The sequence below is a fragment of the Empidonax traillii genome, unplaced genomic scaffold (assembly GCF_003031625.1).
Source record: "Empidonax traillii isolate 1590-97213 ecotype Southwest subspecies unplaced genomic scaffold, ASM303162v1 scaffold201:size1909950, whole genome shotgun sequence".
Classification (NCBI taxonomy): Eukaryota; Metazoa; Chordata; class Aves; order Passeriformes; family Tyrannidae; genus Empidonax; species Empidonax traillii.
Window position 1 is genome coordinate 243009 of NW_020955394.1, and position 20515 is coordinate 263523.

Below are 20515 nucleotides of genomic sequence, written 5' to 3' on the forward strand. Positions count from 1 at the left end.
GTTTTGTTGTTTTCACTTGCATTCAGGTTGACCTCTCCAAAAAGGCAGCTTTGTCAGCTTAGATTTTCTGATAGTCATCACTGAAGAAACAGAAACTTAAAACATGTTGGTAGGTGATCTTTCTGAAAGCATCTCTGTGCTGGTCTGAACTGGAGTCTGCTGGATTAACTGGAGTTGCCCATAAATGTATTGTGCTGCTGGGGAATAAGAGCTAACTAAGAGGCTTTTAAGTTTTCCAAGTCAGAGGAAAAACTGATGTTTGTTTGAATCTCACAAAGTTGGGATACTGTCATATGCAAGGGCCTAATTCTCGTGGTGTTGCAGTGTTAGTCTTGAACAACAAAGTCCAAATACACATGCTTAAATGTACTAACAGTGATAATGCCTTCACTTGCACTTTGCTGCTTTAGACTCACTGAAAAACATCATAAATAAGAGTGTTTAAGGTTTTATACAGTGCTGCATTTAATCTTTTAGGTGCTGCAGCAGTTAGTCCATGCTTCAGCTTAAAGTAGTGGTCATTCCTGCAAAAAAGCTACCATCACACCAGTAGCTCTGTGTGGTAGCTTTCTGGGATTCCAACATGAAAATTCTCCTGTCTGTATTCTGCCTCTGAAACCCAGCATAAAAAAAAAAAAGTGATTCCTCCCGTGAGGTAGTAGAATGTACCTGTTACTTAGCTTGTTACAGTTTTTTTTGTTTTAGGAATAATCTTCAGTAGAGTAGTGCATTTCATGGAATTGCCCCTTTATTATGTGTGGTGATTATACTAGAAAGTTTGGAAACTTAAAATAAGTAACACTTGCTTATACTTCTGGTTTTTGTTTGTAGACTTCATGTGGTCACTGCAAGTAATTTGATGCCTTTGCATGAGGTGAATGAGTCTGAGGTACCCTCTTTTACAGCAGTTAATCTTTGGGTCTAGTAATCCTTACTTTGCAAAGGTTAAGCGTGGCTACAAGTAGTAATTACAGTTTCAAAGTAACATCTATTAATAGTGTATGCAGACAAGCATGGGAAGCTAAGTCCTTATTATCAGTGATCTCCTTGATACCAGTATAGAATCTGTGTGTCTTTGTTCTTGCTTAGTAAGAGTGAAGAGGTTGTAGTGAAACGTTCTCTTGTTCTTCGTGTAACCTTGAGTACAAGAGCAGACAGCTGTACGTAGCAATATACACACTTGAACACTGGAAGCTTTGTCTATACCAAATGTTCCTGCGTTGTATGATATTCCGGCTCAGATCAGTTATGAAAGTTGCTCATGTTCTTTCCCTTCCTAAGACCTGAACTCTCTCTTTTCTGTCCGTCTGCTGCTTCTGAGCTTGTACTTTCTCTCATGTGTGTGGCTCTTTTCCAGTAGTGTGATTCTTTCTCAGTCTTCCTGTCATTTTAAACCTGGGATACAGCTTTCTTAAGAGTCCAAAATTTACCTATATTTTAACTCATATACTGAAGGTTTTAAAGATGCTGACTGCTTGAAGTTTGAAGTGAAGAACAGACTTCTGTAACTTCTTCTTGTCTGTTTTTTTTTGAAGTTTCTGCTAGGAGTGTCTGATATATCAAAGTACTTGATTTTAAAATAAGTAGTCTATGCAGGAAACAAAAATAAAAAGCTGTTCAACAGGAACAGACAGGAACATAAGTAGATATTGAATGACTTGTCAAGTGAGTTGAGAGAACATCTTATGTAAGTCTTTGGTCACTAGTGTGAGTATTTTGTTTTTGATACTAAGTCATTATATAAATTCTACTTCAGTAGCTCTAATTGCAACTTAAGTCTAGTTAGGTGTGGGCAGGAAGAATACTAGAGACCTACTGAAATAAATGGAAAGCTTTAAAATGCATGGATTCTCTTGGTGCTAAGGAAGTGGGATCACTCCTGTGTTTTGAAAAATGCAGCAGCTGTTTGTTCTGCTGCTCCAGGAACAAAGAGGTCGCTGCCCTTACAGATCTGCTTGCATGGTTGGTCCTTAACCATATTCACTTTTTTTAACTCAAAGCATTCTGATGAAACTGGGTCAGAGTGTAATACATGTGTAGCTGTGCTGGCAAATGTGAACCAGCTGCAATGTTTTAGCCAGAGTGAGCTGTAGATGAAATGACATGTCTGACTGCAACCAGCAAGCTGGGCTGAGCTGTAATGACTGAGGCCCCTATTCAAATCTGCCAGTTCTTCTTGGCTCCATAGCAAGTTGCTGGGACATGGTAATGCCTTAAAGCAAGTACAAATGACTGCTCAGTGAATTTAAATTGGAGCCTTTTGGGAGACAGCAAGTAAGTAAAAAGAAAACAGAGTTGTTTTGTAACTTGCTATATTAAATTACGGGTCTAGTGCTTTATACCCTTAGTAGTGCCCTGCTTCCAACCAGACACCTGAAAACCAAATTCCATTGTGGAGCAGTATCCTCAATCACAGCCAGTGTTCTGGTAACTTCTGCAGCAAGATTCAGCAGAACTGTGCTCTTGGGCCTTTTTTTGCCATTTGTTTTGATAAGCCTGAAGAGGAATGCATTTTCTATTTATTGCTTTTTGTACCAGCATGCCTTTTCATATGATGGTACAGGTGGCATCGGATGTCTGTGCCAGTACATGCTCTAAAGTGAAGTGTCTGCACAACTTCATGTCTTGCTTTTATTTGTGCCTGGGATGAAACTTTATATGTTTAAACAGCACAAAATACCACTTCTGCAATTTCTTCCTTGCTTCATTAACTCGAAGAAAATGACCATTAGTACTGGTGCTGAACTGTTTCATTATAAAGGTGATTATGACAGAGGAGGGAAAATTTTAATCACTTGTTAAAAGTTGGATTCATTATTTGAGGTGAGTGTCAGGTAAAACTGTCAGCTTGTTGGTCTTTCACAGGGAAGAGTAGCTCACAACAAGTGCTGTGCTTGCTCTTTGAGAAGCAGTTTCAGAGCTGGCATTAGTGAGGTTCGGACTGTCTGGTGTGGTGCTGAGGCAGAAAGCTGTTTGGGTGGTCTCGTCAGCCTCAGCATTAGCATTTGGGAGGGATCCTTCCCATACCAGTCACGGATTTTAGGAGTGTTTGCAGAACACAGGACAGTACTTCAGCTGGGGTAGTGGATGTCAGGATCTCATTTTCTTGCCACAGGCTGAAGTATGAGGATAACTGGAATTTAAGAGACCTTTTTCTTTGGGGAAGAGAAGGCTGGCTTCTCTGTGGGATTTTTTTTCCTTGTTGAGAAGCGGGGAGAAGAGATTATTCCTAAACCTTGTGTGTTTAATCCTACTAAATGCTGCTCTCTCTGATCTTACTGATTAACATTTGAAGCTTATAAAGCTAGGGTATCAGTTATTTAAAACTAGTAGCATTATAAACATTTTATTAAAAGAAAGAGAAGAAAGAGGGGTGAGGGGGGAAGACCAGTGTTGCAGTGCCTGCTCTGCAGGAAAAGGATGTACACAAGTATTTTATTTGCTTTACAAAGTATTGGAAGAGGTAGCTCTTTCCTGAGAGAACTTAATGGCCATAAGACTTACCCTACTTGAGTGATTCAGCTCTATACACTTTATTATCAGAAATGCCCTTTATATGCTTTTGCTTGGTATGGAGAAGACTTTAGCAGCAGTGGTAAGGGGAAGGCCTTATGGATACATCAAGTTGTTTGTGTATGGCCAGAGTAACAGGAATGGGTAGACTTTAGGCACCAAATTTGTAGGAAAAGAAGGATATAACCTGCAGAGCTGTGTCCTGCCATGCTTACAGTGGCAATAAATATTTTTGAGAAGCAAATAGAGGTAATTTCATCTTAAATTTATTAGCTAATACAGAAAGAGGCAGTTTATTCCATAATCTTGAACAAAGTGGTTGTTCTGGAGTTGCACTGAGAGGAGTTGTTTGAGGCTCTTGCACTTCCCTCTAATATGCTTCCTTCTCATTAGTGCTTGTACAACTGGTTATACAACTATACTGCAAAGCAGGGAAATGTGCCTGAAATATTGTAAAGAGTTCTGTTGTTCTGGGTTTTTTTCTTTAAAATGAATCAATTCTACATCGAGAATAACATTCAGAATTCAAAGAATTGCCCTGTGCATGTTGTGCAAGCACAGCTCAGGGGGAACAGGCAGAGCCCAGAGCCATTTCCAGGAGCTTTACAAGTTCAGCATTTGTTTTGTGACACCGCAACCAAATAGGACACACACGTAGTCATGTTGATCCTAAGACCTTGCAGTCACTTCAGGTATGAAGTTGCTTCCAGTTTCATACTGAAGCCAAGCTGGGAGACCAGTTTTGAAATACAGAATAGGGTATGCACTTGCACTTGGGATTTATTTTACAGTGGGCTTGATGCTCAGCAAGAGCTGACTGCCCCTAAAGAGGGTCGTCCTATTTTTAGTCATGTCACTTCCTGTGCAGTGTATGTCAGTTCTCTGGAGCTGATCTTCTGTCAGATCAGCGAGCTCTCCAGTCCACCAGAATAAATAGTCCTGTTTTTTCCATCAGATGGCTGAACTGATCTGACTGGAGGCAGGGGCAGGGATGTGCAGCAGTGGGAGTGGGCTTGCCCCTTTCACTGCGCTCTTCCAGCAGTGACTGCCCACCATTACTGGCTTATGGGATGTTTGGGCTCAGCGGTACCGTGGATCTCCCTGCATGAGGAATTATGGACAATTTTGAGACAAAAATCTGAAGCTGAGCCAAAAAGTGGGGTGATTGGAGGTCCTTCCCTCCCCCAAAAACATCTGTTCAATGATGTCCATGTTTGCTGTCCATGTTTGCTGAGCTGGGGACAGAGTCCAGCTGCTCTGCCTGTGGCTGTTTGCCTCCTGCCCGGGCACTGGGGAGGAAAAGTCCCTGAGACTCAGTGCTGTGTCATCTTGGCCCTTGTCCTCCCGAGGGAGGGAGTGGATGTGCACGGGAGAGGTATGTCTGAGGTGCAGTGCCAGGAGCTGCCAGCACTTGGATCTCTCTTGTTCTGTTTTCTATGCCTGTTTTGGCTAGTAGTTCTCCTAATTCCTTAAGCCTCTCTGCTGCTGAAACAAGTGGCTCCACACGTGTCTGCAGCTAGACCCTCTCTCCTGCCCTAACAGCACGTGTGACAAACGAGCTGAGAAACCAGTCTGTGTTGAAAGTAATTGGCAGAAGATGGAGTGGTTGGCTTTAAGTTTGATCACTTCCTTGTTTCGTTTTGGTGCACCTCAGCACTGAAAGGGAGGGCACAGCATGGGGGAGAGGGAGTGAGAGCTTATTTTACTGGCTTGGCATTCTGTGGCTTTAGGGTTCAAATGGATGAGTTCAACCATCTCAGCAGCTTAGAGGCTGCTAAAACATGTGTTGTCTCCCCTGGTCACATGTCATCCCTCACATCAATTCCAGAGGTTTTCCTCTGTGTTGTACTTTCTACTTTTTGTGTTTTGGTGTGTGATCTGATTGAGCTCACTGAACTGTCAGAAAACTGTATGTGGTGATGGTGGCCCTTTTTTCCTGGTGGGTTTTTTGGTTTTTTTGTTGGTAGTTCATGGCACTGATTGGGTGGGTGAGGGTCCAGCTGAGCACTGGAGCTGGCGTGGGGGATTGGACACAATTGCCCCCTTCAAACACAACAAGCTGCTTTGTTGGTGCAATTTCTGTCTCATTTGACTTTGTAACATTGCATCAGTTTGATCCTATCTCTTCTTTTTATTTCTCAAATATTAGCAACCAATGAAGGACATTCTGCTTCCTGTGGCCCTTATTAAAACTCTTCAGAAGAATCTCTGGCACTTCCCCTCAGAGATTTAAGTGTTCTGGAGGCTCATGCCAGTGGCTTGTGCTTTGGCTGGTGACAGGACCCACTGGTTAATGAACTTGGGAACTGGCTTAGCTGGAACTCAGGCCAGCTTTTCTTGTTTTTCATCTGGGCATCTTTGTGCACCTTTCACAATTTGTTTATTGAATGGGAGCAGAATTATTTATCTTTTTACCTCCATCTTAGAGATTGTTATGCCGTGTTTGCAGTAGCACCTGGTCCCTTCAGCAGCATTGTGTTGGGGAATATTAGCAGTAGCTGGTGCTGTTATTGAATTCCTGTGTGCTGCTTGAAGCTAATATTGAACAGAAAGGCAATCATGGTGCATTTTGAAAGTTAGTATGGTAGGGTTCTTTAATATGCTGCTGCCTAAAATTAAAAGGATTAATACTTGTATTGTGACATTGAATCTCTATTAGCACTTGAAATTCTCAGTTGAAAGTGTTTTTAATTAGCCTTTCAATCTTAAACATTCTATGCCAAGAGTGACTTGCATAAGGTTTCATCTTTAAATTGTTTCTAGTTACCAAAGCACAGAAAACGCATCTTCATTTATGCTCCCCTGAAATGGCTTTGCTGAATGTTGGGCCCAGCATAAAAATTAAATTCCCACATGCACTACTTGCAGTTTCACTCTGAGGGACTGTCTGGAGAAAGGCAGGAATGAAAGTGCTCTTTCAGCTACAAGTACAGTACTTCAGCAAAATCAAATTTAGCTGTCCTGTGAGGTCAATGGGGGCTTTGTATGTCAAAAGCAAGCGCTTCTAAATTGGGGTGGGGGAGTGCAATCAGCAGCTGAAATAAGCTTAATTACAGGTTGAAGCTGAAGAAGGTACTATCAGATTTTTGTTGTCTTAGCCTGTGCATCTTCCTTACCATATATCTTGGACATCTCATCCTTAGAGTCACTTATTGCCATGAGCAGAAGACCTGATTTGTTTCTGTGTTACTGTTGGCTTTGCAACCCAGAGGTTTGCTCTTGGTATCAATTTCATATGTTTTGGAGAAATAAAAACAAAATGCAGTGGATGTGGGTGTGAGCATAGATGAGGAGATTTGTCTGGAAGCAAAATAATGGGAGAGTTGTTTGTATTTGAAGCCAAATACATCTTATGTAAAAGGAAATCTTTTTTACCCTGTTACTTCTTACTGTGGTTTAATCTAGTTTTATAATGTGGCAATTGGTGAAGTATTCGAGTATCTTGAAACCACTTCCCCTCTGTTTTGTTTTTCTTTTCTTTTGAAACGTGTACTGATGTTGCTTGAAAGTTTGATTGCATTTTTTTTTTTCAGTAATATTACTCATTTTTGGTTTGACTTAGGGTTAAAATCACCCATGCTTCAGCCTAATTTTTAAGCAGGAAATATAAAATGGCAAACTCAAGTTGATCTTGAATGAAATAATTAATGCCTTGATGTACACAGTTCCTTAATGAGAAGCTGTTTTTTCTTTCAAAACTGATTTAAAGGGCAATTGTATATTTATGGAGTGGGGCAAAACCCACAAAAATTATTTTAATCTCACCAAGTGACAGATGTCAAAACTGATTTACAGTTTAGATCACTTGATAATAATTAGGAGGCTCAGAATACTGATGAAAGTGGTCATTTGTTCTGGTTTTCTTGTAAATATCTGTAAACCTTCTTAATACAAGCCAGGTACAAAAGCATATAAATTATACAGTTGATAATTAATTCTGAGGATGTTAAATATCAAGGCAACTTTTATATCTCTGACACAAAATTGATAAATAGGTATGTGTACCTGGCCTCATACTTTTGACTGAAAGGGTGAGGGTTATTTTTTTTTGCATGTGAAAAATCATAACACGGGGTTTGTGGTATGAAGTCGCGTTGTCTTTCACTAATGACGCAGTGACTAAACAGTGACACGTGAATTCGTGTGACTGCTGGTAATTATAATTATTATGCAGTAAGTCAGGCTGTGTTAACCATGCTGGTCTCTCGTTTTACAGTTCTCATGCACAGTATCAGGCATTCAGGTTTCAAGGGGAGTTCAGCCTGAGCTGTCTCCCTCACCTGCCTGACAGAAGCAGTGATACTTCCAGTATTTGCTAAAGTGACTTTTCTTTGTGGGTGTTTATTGAACATAAATTGGTGGGGCTGGGAGGGTCTGAATGTGTGGGTCATGCAAAGCCCGCAGAAGGCTGTATTTGTGGTACTGGGCAGACTTTATAGACTGTTTTGGGAAAGGGCACCGAGTTACCCGCAAGGCATTTTTTCTGGATGATCTTTTTGCTGAGCTGTGGGAAACTTCAGATTTTCAAATGTCAGCTGTAAAAGAAAGGTTTTCTCAGGCCTCTAAATACTGGGTTGTATGTATCAATTTCAGGTTTATAGAAGAAGGGAAAATGGCTCAAGAAACGAACCGTAGCCAAGTGCCTATGCTTTGTTCCACTGGCTGCGGATTTTACGGGAATCCTCGCACAAATGGCATGTGTTCGGTGTGCTACAAAGAACATCTTCAAAGGCAGAACAGTAATGGTAGAATTAGCCCTCCTGGTAAGTAACACTGACATGCGTGTGCTTGAGCAGCTCAGACTGCCACGGTGGACAGCAGCTTCCTGGTCATGTCCAAATACTAAATGCTGGGAGCCTTAAAGATCCTTGAGGAAAGTGGTTTGCACGACATCATGGAATGAGCTTGGACGAAATGCTCATAATATGATTGTTCTGTGATTAATCTGCTCAGAAGTAGACTCCTAATATCTTTTGTACTCATTTGAGTGTTTCCAATTTGAAGATCTGAAAATGCAGAAAAAATACTCTACCAACATATTTTTCCTGAAATTACTGACAGTGGAGATAAGATTTACCTTGGGGTATGTTTGTGAAAAGCATTTGAAATACAGGTGTTTAATCTCTGCAGCCTCACGCTGAAGGATTAACCTGTAGACACTTGATAGTTTCTCCTTATCTTCAGATACTTTTTGTTCTTTTTGGCCCAGTGCCCTCTGTACTATCCTTTTCTTCAGTTTGACCTTTTAAACTGAAGAAAAAGCTTTCATTGAAATCTGGCGATGTAAGTTCTACAACTGCAAAATGGATCTGAATTTGGCATTGGGATGCTATGCTATCATTTCTCACAGATCCATCTTGGTTTTTCAAACAAACCCCAAGGTTCTCAAGTCAGAATACTGCAGTTTATGCTGAGAAAGCTGTTTGTAGATTCTTTAATTAGCAAAAAATAGTAACTATTTTAAATCTCCAGCTTCAGAATTCTCTGCAGTGTAAGTTCTGGGGGCCTGGGGCTGGAATGAGATCAAGATATGACCAAAAATAATTACTTTTCTGTAAAGTTACGTTTCATTATGATACAGGCAGCGATTCAATTACTTTCCTGATTGGTGTCATAGGGGTCAAAGAGTAATTGCAGTGTGTAACTTCTGTAATCCCAGGAAGTAGTGTAACACATTCTGCATTGGTGTGTGTCTTCCAGCAGCCTCTGTCAGTAGTATAACCGAGTCCTTACCGGTTCAGTGCACAGAAGGCAGCACCCAGGAAACTCAGTCCACTTTAGATTCTACATCGACTCCATCTATGCAGCCAAGGTAAGGTGTCTTTATGTAGAAATCTATATCAAGATGGTAAAATGAAATGTACTGATCCCGCATATTTAAATGCTGGGACCTGAATTAGAGGAAGGTGTAAGATTTTACTTCTGACTTTAAAGCATAGGATCTCAATCTCATGGTGAATACTAGCAGATCTCTCAGCTTCATCTTGCATTCAAATGGAAATTCGCCTTTAGAATTTAGCCTCAAGTAGGAGCATTGCCAGCTTCATGCTGTTCTAAGGAGGTTTGTCTGGCTACTCTTCTGATTCCACAACTTGCAGTTGTATGTTTACCAAAGGAGAGCTCTTTTCACCTTAGCAATTTGAGGGGTTTGTAAAACGGCAGAGAGCTGCTTACTAGAGCTCTCATAAATAAACGTGTGATAATGTGCTAACAGCCAGTTGTTTCGCAAAGATTGGAGAGTACTAGGACAAGGGAAGGATATCTGAACCTTGGTACAAGTTGTGCTACTGAACTGATCTCTGAATCTTGGTACATGTTGTGCTACTGAACTGATTTCTTATTAAACAAGTAATTTCCATCTGGATTATTGAAGGATACATAATGTCCTGTTACAAACTGCTCAGACTTACTAAGTGTTCTCCATTTGTAAAAGCTAAATATTTGTTTATATTTAGTGGCAGCATTTCAGTTCAGGATGACACAACCAACAGCAACTCAAGTGCTTTGGAAATTTTTTGAGTGAAAAGTGTTAGTGTGTTACACTATGGAAGCTAACTTGCAGAAATACTCATTCCAACTTTTTTTTAAAAAAAATCAGAATGTAGTAAAACAGGCCGAGGGTGATTTCATTAGTTATTGCTGGCTGATTCTGCTCAGACTGTGTTTTCTGCTCCTTAGCTTTTTATAGGACGTGTTATCTCGTGCTTGGATCCTGCATATGAACTGAGAGCTAGGTGCCATGCTTGAGGCTATATTTAGTCTTTCCATTCTGAGACTTCTAGTTGGGATAGAAAATATGTATCTTACCCTGAAACAACTCTTCTGGTGTGTGTAATAAAAAGAAAAATCATCCAGGTCAGTGCACAGATCTGAACCAATTATGGTGCCTTGGCTTTGTTCTCATACAACTTCTGTAGAATCATGAGAGAATAAAAGCACCTCATTGATCACTGGCTTGACTGCAGGAGAAATAAGTGTATGGTTGTTCTTGGAGTTGTACTTCAAAAGAGTCAGTGTCACTTATTTGGCTTTTTCTCCAAAATGAAAAGTAAGAATTCAACTTCAGTCTCTGGGAATACCTCAGACTTAAAATACTCTGAGGACACACACAGTAAATTGACAGTGCAATCAAAGCTGCAGCTGAAGACCTACGTGCAGTTCTTGGCAGTTAAAATTGCAAATCCAGTGCTCTGGTTGTGCCATGGACCTCTGCTAGAGGAGTGTCATGGTCTGCTGGCTCATGGGCTGCTGAATAATCTAATTTTTTTACTTCAAAGTGAATCTCTGAGTGCAAAGGAAGAAACAAATAATGCAAATGAGGTAGAGCTTCTTCTTGCTTGGGACTTCAGGTGTGCCTTGTCTCAGAGATCTCCTAGAGAGCTCCTATCTGTGAGTTTTCAGTCATGCTGTGATTTAGCGGTGTGGCTGACAGGGTGGGGAAGTTTGGCCACTGCTTTATACTGTGAAAATCTTAAGGGGTTCTTTGTGCAGCTGCTTTATTGCTGGAAACATAGACATGCTACAATTTTCTCATTCCTATCACTAGAACACCAAAAGTAGCTCCTCTACAATCATCTTGCTGACTTATGGTATAAAAATCCTTGCATATTGAATGTTGCATTGTTGCTTCTGTGTGAAAAGATGGTATGCCAAACTACCCAAAATATTTCCCTTTTTATAGTTGAATTGGTTTATTGATTTCAATATGAATGCAAAAAAATGTTTACTTATTTTGTCAGTTCAGGTTGTGGTGTTTTTAAATCATTACAGAAACAACTTCAGAGTGAGAAGTTCTGGCATGCTTTTTCATCAAGAGGTGCTCTAATGTATCCCTTTCAGGGAGAGAACGTGGAAATGCATCATAAAAATTGTAACTTTCTTCTTTTGCCCTCAGCCCTGTGTCAAGTCAGTCACTTTTAACAGAATCTGTAGCATCATCCCAACCGGATAGTACGGCCGTGGACAAAACAGTACCTGAGACAGAAGAGTTGCAAGGTTGGTGCCTAGTTTTCAGAGAGAGAACTTAGGAATAGTGTTTTTAAACTTTGACTGTTCTTAATATACTCCTGTTCAAGAGATGGCTGATTCTCAAACCCAAATATTCTGTGAAATCAGAAGGCAAAAGAAGGATAAACTTTCTTTTCTTAAAAGGCAAGTCAAGCTGAAAACTTTTATGTTTCACTGGTGATGTCAGTATCTGCCATAACAAGTGTGTTAATTGGTGTTGGAAAAGCACACTGTAAATCAACATTCTGTTCTGTGTTTATGCCACAGCTATTGCATGTAAGTAGAGTTTTGAGTATCTGTTACCTCTCAGAGGAACCATTTGCAGCAGATACCACAGAGGTTTAGGAGCATATTTGTGATAGAGGGTGTTATGACATGACCATTGCGAGAACAGTGTTAATGTCTTTTAGAAACAGGAAACACCTACAAAAGAACCTTTCACCTATGAACTGTAGTGGCATAGCATTTTGACCTACTGAAATTTGTTTTATCAAATATAAAATAACCAAACCTCTGACTATACTTGTTTGAAGGAAGATGGCTGAGTGGGTTGTTTTAACTATATTGCCCTAAAGTCCTTATTGCTGGTACAATGTAAAGGTTTTGTTTTCTTTTTTTACTTTCTATGTGCACGCTTTCAGAATTTAAGACTAAAAATTTTTAATAGTATTTCTTAGGAAATACAAAAATACCAAATAGTATACAAAATGTGCTCAGATTTGTAACCTGTAGACATTATAAAATGTATTTAAAGGTAAGTCAGTAAATATTCTGCCTTTACTTCTGTTGACACAGTTAAGGCTTTAGTGGATGAAGTTATGTTTCTGTCTAAACATAAGAGTTTGGGTTTTCAACAGATACGACTTGTAATTCCACTTAGTACTTTTAGTGTACCTCTGGTATCAAAGTTTTGCTCTCAGATTTCTAAACCTGACCTGTCCCTTTTTGTAGGGTGGAATGTGGAATGTGAGAGTCATGAGTCAGCTGCTGTGCTGAGTGAGGCCATGTCCTTGGTCACACAAACAGTGACTGTAAAACTTAGGAGAAAAGTTTTTAATGCTGATGCTATTTTTACAAATCTTTGAGATGTCAGTCTCAAGGCTCACTTCTTACCCATTTGGATAAGTTTGTGCTCCTTCTAATTCTCCACCTTTAAAGCTCATTCTCCTTAGCAGAAGGTAAGATAGGTTTCTCAACTTAAAGCTTTCAATTGGGAGTCGTATCTTCATTTTTTACAGTATGTATTTCAAGGATCAACCTATATCAGGTGTTTAGATTACTCAGCTGTGTCCTGTGTCCTTTCCTTTGTACCCTAGTTTCTAAACTAAGAATACCACTGCCATGTAGTTGCAGTTCTAAATTACTATCTCTATTTATAACTCACTGTGGCAGGGTCAACCTTATTTCCTTAAGAGTTTCTTTTGTGCTATCCTTTAACTGAAAATTATAGGAAATGTAGTGTTTCCAGTTTTAAGTATTTTGATTTGAAAATGTAAGTTAGGAAGGAAAGCAGCTTAGAATGGATGCTAAGAGGATTTCATTGAATTGCTATGACGGTTATGCATCCTAAAGTTTCTTTTATTTTCCCCACATTTGAAGTTCAGGCTGATGTCAAGAATGTAATACAAATGTGTGAATCAAAGTTCTTGATTTTTTTTTTTTGCCTGACTTTCTAGCATTAAAAAAAATTAAGTCACAACAATGTGGTAATTGGTCCCAGACTGAAGAGCATCTAATGCTACTTCTGTTGATTTAGGGGAGGAAAAGGAGAAATTTTGTCTGCTCTAATGACTTGTTCAGTATTTGTTCTGCTAAAATCTTGCCATGTGGGAATGTCTGTTTTGGGGCAAATTGTTCTATGCTACTTGTGCAAGTTCATGTATTGTATTTAGTTGAGTTCCCTGTAACTTGCCATTTAACAAAAATTACCAGGCTACAAGAGCATTGAAAGAAAGATTGGGTGAACAATTAAGCTTTCCTAGATTACTATTATTACTTTTCTGAAGCAGACAGATTAATGGGACTTGGGCTGTGTGCACACAGTCCTTGCTGTTTGCAGACAAGCTTAAACTATGAGGGCATAAAAATCTCTCAAAGAGCAGTTCATATCTGTTTTTTGGATTTATGCATTGCCAAAAAAAATTTTTTTTTAGAAGAGAAACTGTAGAATGTATTAATAAGTCTAGACTTTACAGTTAGTGTTTGTGTGCTGATGCTTGTAGGTATGCAACACTGCAGAAAGCCCAGATGCTCTTAGATGGTACTACTAGAATTTATTTTTTTTTTAGCTTTAATGTTCTTAAATACCATGAACGTACCATTAAAGATGACCTAAAATGAAACTCATTAAGTACAATCCAGCTTTTCTAGAAGCTGTCTTCTATTCTGAGCATCTCTCCAACTCATTTTAGATTGCCTCCTGAGCTGTTGTACCTTTTGCTTAACATTACAACCCTGTTAGGATTAGCCAGTCAGGATTCCTGATTTGTTAGCCAGAGGATTAACAGGGCTGCCTCCCAGCAAGCCTGCAAGCTGGTAAAGAGGCACTTCCCTTCCCTAGGATTAATGAGTTTTAAACCATCCAGGTTAGGATTCATGCTTTATATTTCAGGGAGGTTTTCAAAGGTAAATGGAACTTGCCATGGAAGGCAGGAGCATTCCAGCACATACTTCATGGAGCTCTTAAAGCTGAAGAACATAGGGCTAAAAGTATAAATTGAACTAACAGATGGGGTCTCAGCCTGTTTGGGGCTGAAAACTTGTGAAAGCCAAAACAGCCTCTCTGATTTTCAAACTCATTGTGAGTTGGAGAAGAGCAGGTATTATTAGCAATGCAAAATGCCATCACTCATGTAATGTGGTGTGGTTACTATTTTGAACAATCACAGTACAAACTAAGATTTGAATAACTGTCCTCATCTAGGTTTTAGTGAGGTAAATCAGTTTAATTCAGTCATTGGGACTAAGTTGAAAAAATTGATACTAAAACATGTAAGCTGCTGCAGCATTTTATGTAGAGGTAACCTGGACCAAAGGTGAATGCAGCTGAACTAAAGGCTTCCATTTCAGTGGACCTCATCAGAGCTGGTTCAGTAGACAGTACTGGAAAGGAATTGATGGATACTTGACATTGTTGTGATAGTACCAGGGAGGTAGAGTATCACTATGATATAAGTGTAGAAAATAGTGTAGGATATCCTGATATACTGGATGAATGCTCCAGGGAGAGAGGAAACATTCAACAGAAAGATTTAAAACTAAATTCTGTAGATGAGTGTGCTCTTATTTAATTTGCCTCTTCCTAACTTTGAAATAGTGTATTTCAGGCTGATTAGTTGAGTTTGGTGTTAAAGTGTTAGGAGGTAGTGATCATCTGCTTAGGATTAACTTCACATTTCACTCCTCTGGTGGAGTGGGGATTCTTCTTCCTAGGCCATCTAGTCAGGTGATCTTAAGAATTAAATGTAGCTTTTTATTCTCTTCCTGTGGGAATGAGGAACCTTTTTCGTTAAGAGGCTCTGCCTAGTTATGCAGGAGTGATAAATGTAAAACATCCAGAGAGAGAAGAGAACAGATGAGGTGTCAGGAGTCTTGCTGCACACACAGAGAGCTGAGTTGTGCCTTCAGAGATTTTCAAGGGCTGGAGTGAACTCTGTCTTGAGGGTGCTGTTTTTATGGTCAGTCAGAACACTCTGAAGTTCAAGCAGGATTGGCACAAACAAAGCAGCAGGAAAAGCTTCTACCTTTAGGAGGAAATCCAGACTCAGCTTGTTTTGATCAGCTAAGAACATGTACTGTAAATCAGGGAACTTTTAGCAGCCAACCCAGCTTGTCAGCTCCAGAAAAATGAGTGTGTTCATGCCTTACTCCTTTTTGGTTTGGCAGCTTGTACTAGTGCTGCCAGTGCTTCTGTGCTTTGGCTAAAGGCAGAGCTGGGGCTGGGGGGAGGGAGGATTTTGGTTCAAGGAAAGCAGGCAGCAGCATCCTGGAATCCAGATGAAGTCCAGCAGCTGGGAGTGGCTGCAGCATGTTTCCTGCAAGCTCTAAGCTGCTGGGCAGTATTGCGTTTTACCTGCCTTTGTTCTGCTGTGGTCATCACAGCTGGCTTATAGACTGGGCACTGAACACTGGCACTTGGTCATCTAAGGGTGTCTGAGCAGTTGGGATATTCATGGTTTGTCATCAAGGATTTTGAGTCAAATCTCTGGCTTCTGTGCAAATTGAGACCTAAAATTTATGGTTACTACAGTAGATTCGAAGTGGGTGACTTGTGGCACAGTAGAAGAATCTTCCCACTCAGTTCTACACTGAGCAGCAGCTCTTAAATATTTTTAAACCTTTTTAATGTGAGAGCCATACGCACAAAAAAATGGAAGTATGTATGAGAGCCTTGTTATGCAGGGAAGAGTGCCAGTTTTCCCTAAATTTAGCAAATAGTTACAGAGGCTTTTAGTGAAACTTATATCGAGGTAACTGGATTTTGCTACAACAGGAAATGCAAGCTTGAGAATGTTAGCTGCTAGAGGCTAATTCATGGCATGAAGCTGCCTTACTGAATTAATAAACACTGCAATGTCTGTTTCATATAAAGCTGCAAAAGTTCATTTGAGTAAGTCTTGCCCCTTCTGGTACTTATCTCTCCTATTTAAGTCCTTGCTGCTTTTGATTCTTATCTTGAAAACCTTTGGATATTATCTGTCCACTAAGAAATGTGCCCTTTAACAGCCATTTAAAGCCATTGAAGCTTTTTTGCCAACTCTGAATTGTTAGAAATTTCAGGACAAGAAAAGCTCTGCTTGTAACATACATGGTGATTTAAAAGGATTTAATAAACCATGTATAATAGTATCTTTGCTAGATTAACTTTGTGGAATATACTGTCCCCTCAGGCAAAGTCTTTGCTGGTGATCAGGTATCTTGCTACCCATTGATGTTGCTTAGTACAGACTATAATGTTTTGATACATAGAAAAAATTAGAAGTGCCCTTTCCTTTAAAAAATCATCAGAATAGCAGCACAGGAAAAACCCCACTGGAATTGTCATGCAGAAGAGCTGTTGACTGGCGTAGAACTAGCACAGAACTGCATCTGACAGTCTCTGCTGAACAAAAGTCCAGCCTGCACAGAGATGCCTGCAGCTTCTTCCCTGACAAATGTCTGAGCTTGCTGGTGTATTCCCTTCCTCACAGCACTGGTTCTAGCTCTGCTTCCATTGACATTTCTCTCAGCTGGAGCTTACTTTTGCTCTTTGCTGCAAATACTCCTAACTCCTGTGTGCCTTACTCACTGGAGACTTGTCCTGCTGTGGTCTGCCAATGTCTCTTAGGCAGAGGTTGGCTCGTAGCCCTTCTTGAAATGAAGTTGGGGGTTTTGGTTTCTATTTCTGTTTTGTAATGTAAGGAATGTGCAAATACTTGAGGAAAACCAGCCAACTTCTATTTTTACCTGGTCAGGCAAATACTACCATTACTTGTTTGTATTCTCCCGTACAACCTATAACCTGTTTCTTTTAGATGAGAGAGAGAACATTAAAGTAGGTTGAAAGTGGCATTAGCAAAAGCATCTTTAAAATTAGGTTTTTACCTGCTTCCTTCTGTGTTTCAGGACAGTGTAGCTCCTCCCTGTAAGTCTGTGTGTCTGGAGCTGGTGTTTCTCACCCCAGGTAGTGACTAGCTCCTGTGCAGGCTTTTTCCAGGTGTGCAAGAGCAGCAGCATCACAGTGGTAGAGATTGTTCTGAAACACTGCCCTCTGTGTCGTCTCAGTGTTGCAGCCTTCAGCAAAAACAGTGTTGATTCAGGATTTGAAAGAGGGTGTTTGGCTCAACCGACCCTGTTACATACAGTGCTTCTTACAAGCAGATTTTGGGAACTGGGCTGGTAAGCTGTGGGGAGACACTGGGGTGTTGGATTTCTTCCCATATCTGACAACACTGAATCTTCCTCTTAAACCTAATGTTTAACTACTCTGGGTTTTTTATGGTATTGTTGTATTGTGAACGTTATGTGAGCATTTAGTGAATCCTCCCTTCAAATTATATTGACAGTGTAGAAAGAGGGAGTTCCAGTCACTGCTGAGACACCATTACACTTCAGGCATGGAGGCTGCAGAAAAATGGCTAATTGTACATCAGGCACTTTAAATTATTGTAGGACTTAGAGGAGGGGAGAGACAGACTTTTTTTCCACTATTCTCATTAATTTTTTTAATGTCAGCTTCAGTGTCAGAGAATGCAGAGCCTACACCTGAAGAACAAGACAAGTCGCTTGACAAACCAAAACAGAAAAAGAATCGTTGTTTCATGTGCAGGAAGAAGGTTGGACTTACTGGTAAGAAATAACTGATTTCAGTTTTCTGAGATTGATTTAGGCTTTGGACCTTTGAAATATTCTCTTAAAGGGAAGATGTTGATTTGAAATAACACTTAGTCAAAGATGCTTTCTCCTGACTTTTGCTAGACTAGTTATTCATATATTATTTTGTTTTTCAGCCTCCTGTCTTTAAGTCATGATTCCAAATACTTCCCTTAGGAGCTCTGCTTAGCTGAGGAATTGGACGATAGTTTGCTGCCCTTCACTAACCAGCTTTGCAGTGGTCAAGTGAAAGGGCCTGAGAACTTGAGTTCTGCAGGGTGAAGGTTCATAAACAAAGAAAAACAGCAGGAGGTGTCTAGGAGTATGTTCTGTGCTAGTGTATCGTGTGATAGGAAGGAATGTTCAAATCAAAATTCCTGTAATCACTTAAAAGTGTATTGTTTGTGATTCTTATGCTTTCTGCAGCAGAGGCTCTTTGGCTGATTGACACTGGTGACTGAGATTTATTGCTAGTGAGTGAATACATTCAGGATTTAAAACAAACCAGTGTAATTAAGAATGTTGAAATGTCTAAGCTGCTTTTCTGTCCACAGGGTTTGAATGTCGGTGTGGGAACGTTTACTGTGGAATGCACCGTTACTCAGATGTACACAGTTGCTCTTACAATTACAAAGCTGATGCTGCTGAGAAGATCAGAAAAGAGAATCCTGTAGTTGTTGGGGAAAAGATCCAGAAGATCTGAACTGCTGCTTCTGCTGGAATACAAAAATCCTCTGACCATCTGCAGATTAAATTGACTTGAGCTTTTTTCCTTAGTCATCAGGAACGTAGAGCAGTGTATCTTGCCTAGACCTTTTAATCATGCATGTCATCAGATGAATAGATTTTTTTGTTTTCGTTTTTTTTTGTTTGTTTTGAAAATGACTCTGAACATTATTTTCATTGCAGTTTTCTGTGGCTGAAGACTTAAGTAAACTTTACAAGTATTATCCTTTAAGATCATTTTAATTTTAGTTGAGTGCAGAGGGCTTTTATAACAAACGTGGAGAAAATATTGGAGGGCTGTGCTTTTCCAGGATAAAACATGCATGCGTTAACTTTGCAGTTTATTTTCTTGTTGTATATAGCTTTTCTCTGCAGCACAATTTCCTTTTTTTTTTTTTTTTGATAATGCCTTGTATGGCACAACTAGTTATCAGTAACTGAATGTATTTTAATCATTATGGCTGCTTCTGGTTTTTTTTCCCATTAACGAGAGGTTATACATGTTCGCATATTAGCTTGTTTGCACCCTCTACCTATTTATGTATGAATCATTTGTAATGAGAGTGTGTGCTGAGATTGTGTGGGGGATTTTTTTGTTGTTTTGTTTTGTTTTTTTTTTTTTTTAATTGGGGTTTGTTTTGTGTGTGTGTGGGGGGAAGGCTGTATGCACTTCATTGACTGCAGTTTTCATTGGGATTTCATCCATCAGTTTGTCTGTACACAAATATGAAGAATGATCTGAAGTACCTGTGCTGTATTTATGTTTATCCACGTCTTAACTTTGATTAAATAAAATTTAAAAAAATCTGAGCCCCCGTGGCTGTCACTGGCATAATTAACTTGGATTTCTCTTGCTTTATTTTAATGGGGACCTTCCACAGGTGATTTCTTTACTTATGGTGTATTTATTCACAGCAGTCATGTGTATCCCAGTGCCAGCTAACTTTTTGGGTTGTTTGTGGGTTTTTTTTGTTTGTTGGTTGGTTTGAGTTGGGTTGGGGTTTTTTAACCCTTTCACTTGTAATTATCAGACACCACAGTTTCCAGAAGCTTTTTCCCTTGTGTGTTGATTCTGCCCAGGGAGTGCTTCCTGTGCAGTGTGTAACTCGTGTGCAGGAGTTTGGGTCATTTGTGACAATGAACTTGAGCTGGGGCAGACCCACAGGTAAAACTGATGTGATCAGTCGAGGTGTGGAGCAGTCAAGGTGTGGAGGTGTGTGGTTCTGGTTCTAGGAAATGGAGCTGTGGGGTTTGGGATCCACTGTCTGCCAGACAACACTGCAGGAGGAATTATTCTTTTATTGCCTTGTGAAGGTGCTCAGTAAGTGTCTTTCTTCAGGTGTCATGAGATTAAAGTCTGTGCCTCAAACCTTGAACCCCCCATATCGTCTCCATAACTTAGAGGTGGTTTCTGTAGTGCCATGGAAACTTCAGCCAGTGCTGCTTATCACCAAACCTAACACCACACTAAAGTAGCACCAACTCCCCTCCAGATGGTACTGATCTGCAGTTGAAATTTCACTGTGTGACTTGCTGTTGCTTCGAAGCATTTGTGAAATAAATGTAATTGCATGGCTTTATTTAAAACATTAAATTTTTCATCAAAGCTGGCTCCATCCTTTAAAATTCAGAATGCTTTCTGAATGCTATGACTGGCAATTAGTAGATAAAGCACTACATTTGGGATATAAACTGTGCAGCAGAAGGAGCTTTCTATGGTAGCTGTAGAAAGTAATCTGCAAGACCCAATAATAAATGAAGTAGCTTGTGCTTGCAAAAATATTCTAACCATAATCTATGAGCACATGGGTTTTATAAAGGAAGGAATAAATAACTCTGACTGGCAAGTTTCAGTAATGGCCTGTCTTATCAGGGGTCAGAGATCCTGTGTTTCCTCACAACACTTCCTCTTACACAG

General features: G+C 39.9%; 1 protein-coding gene across 3 annotated transcripts in view; it reads left to right on the forward strand.

Moving 5' to 3' along the window:
• The window catches only part of ZFAND6 (zinc finger AN1-type containing 6), a 36373-nt gene extending 16942 nt beyond the window's left edge, over positions 1-19431 (forward strand). For 2 of the 3 annotated variants that reach the window (XM_027887003.1, XM_027887002.1), the window contains 5 exons: positions 8107-8276; positions 9214-9325; positions 11408-11508; positions 17734-17847; positions 18426-19431. In XM_027887003.1, the coding sequence (XP_027742804.1) occupies positions 8126-8276; positions 9214-9325; positions 11408-11508; positions 17734-17847; positions 18426-18574 (627 nt within the window). In that variant the 5' untranslated portion in view covers positions 8107-8125 and the 3' untranslated portion in view covers positions 18575-19431. Of the gene's footprint in view, positions 1-8106; positions 8277-9213; positions 9326-11407; positions 11509-17733; positions 17848-18425 lie in introns of those variants that run through there. The other variant, XM_027887001.1, reaches the window with a different exon arrangement.
• The last annotated feature ends 1084 nt before the right edge of the window (positions 19432-20515 follow it).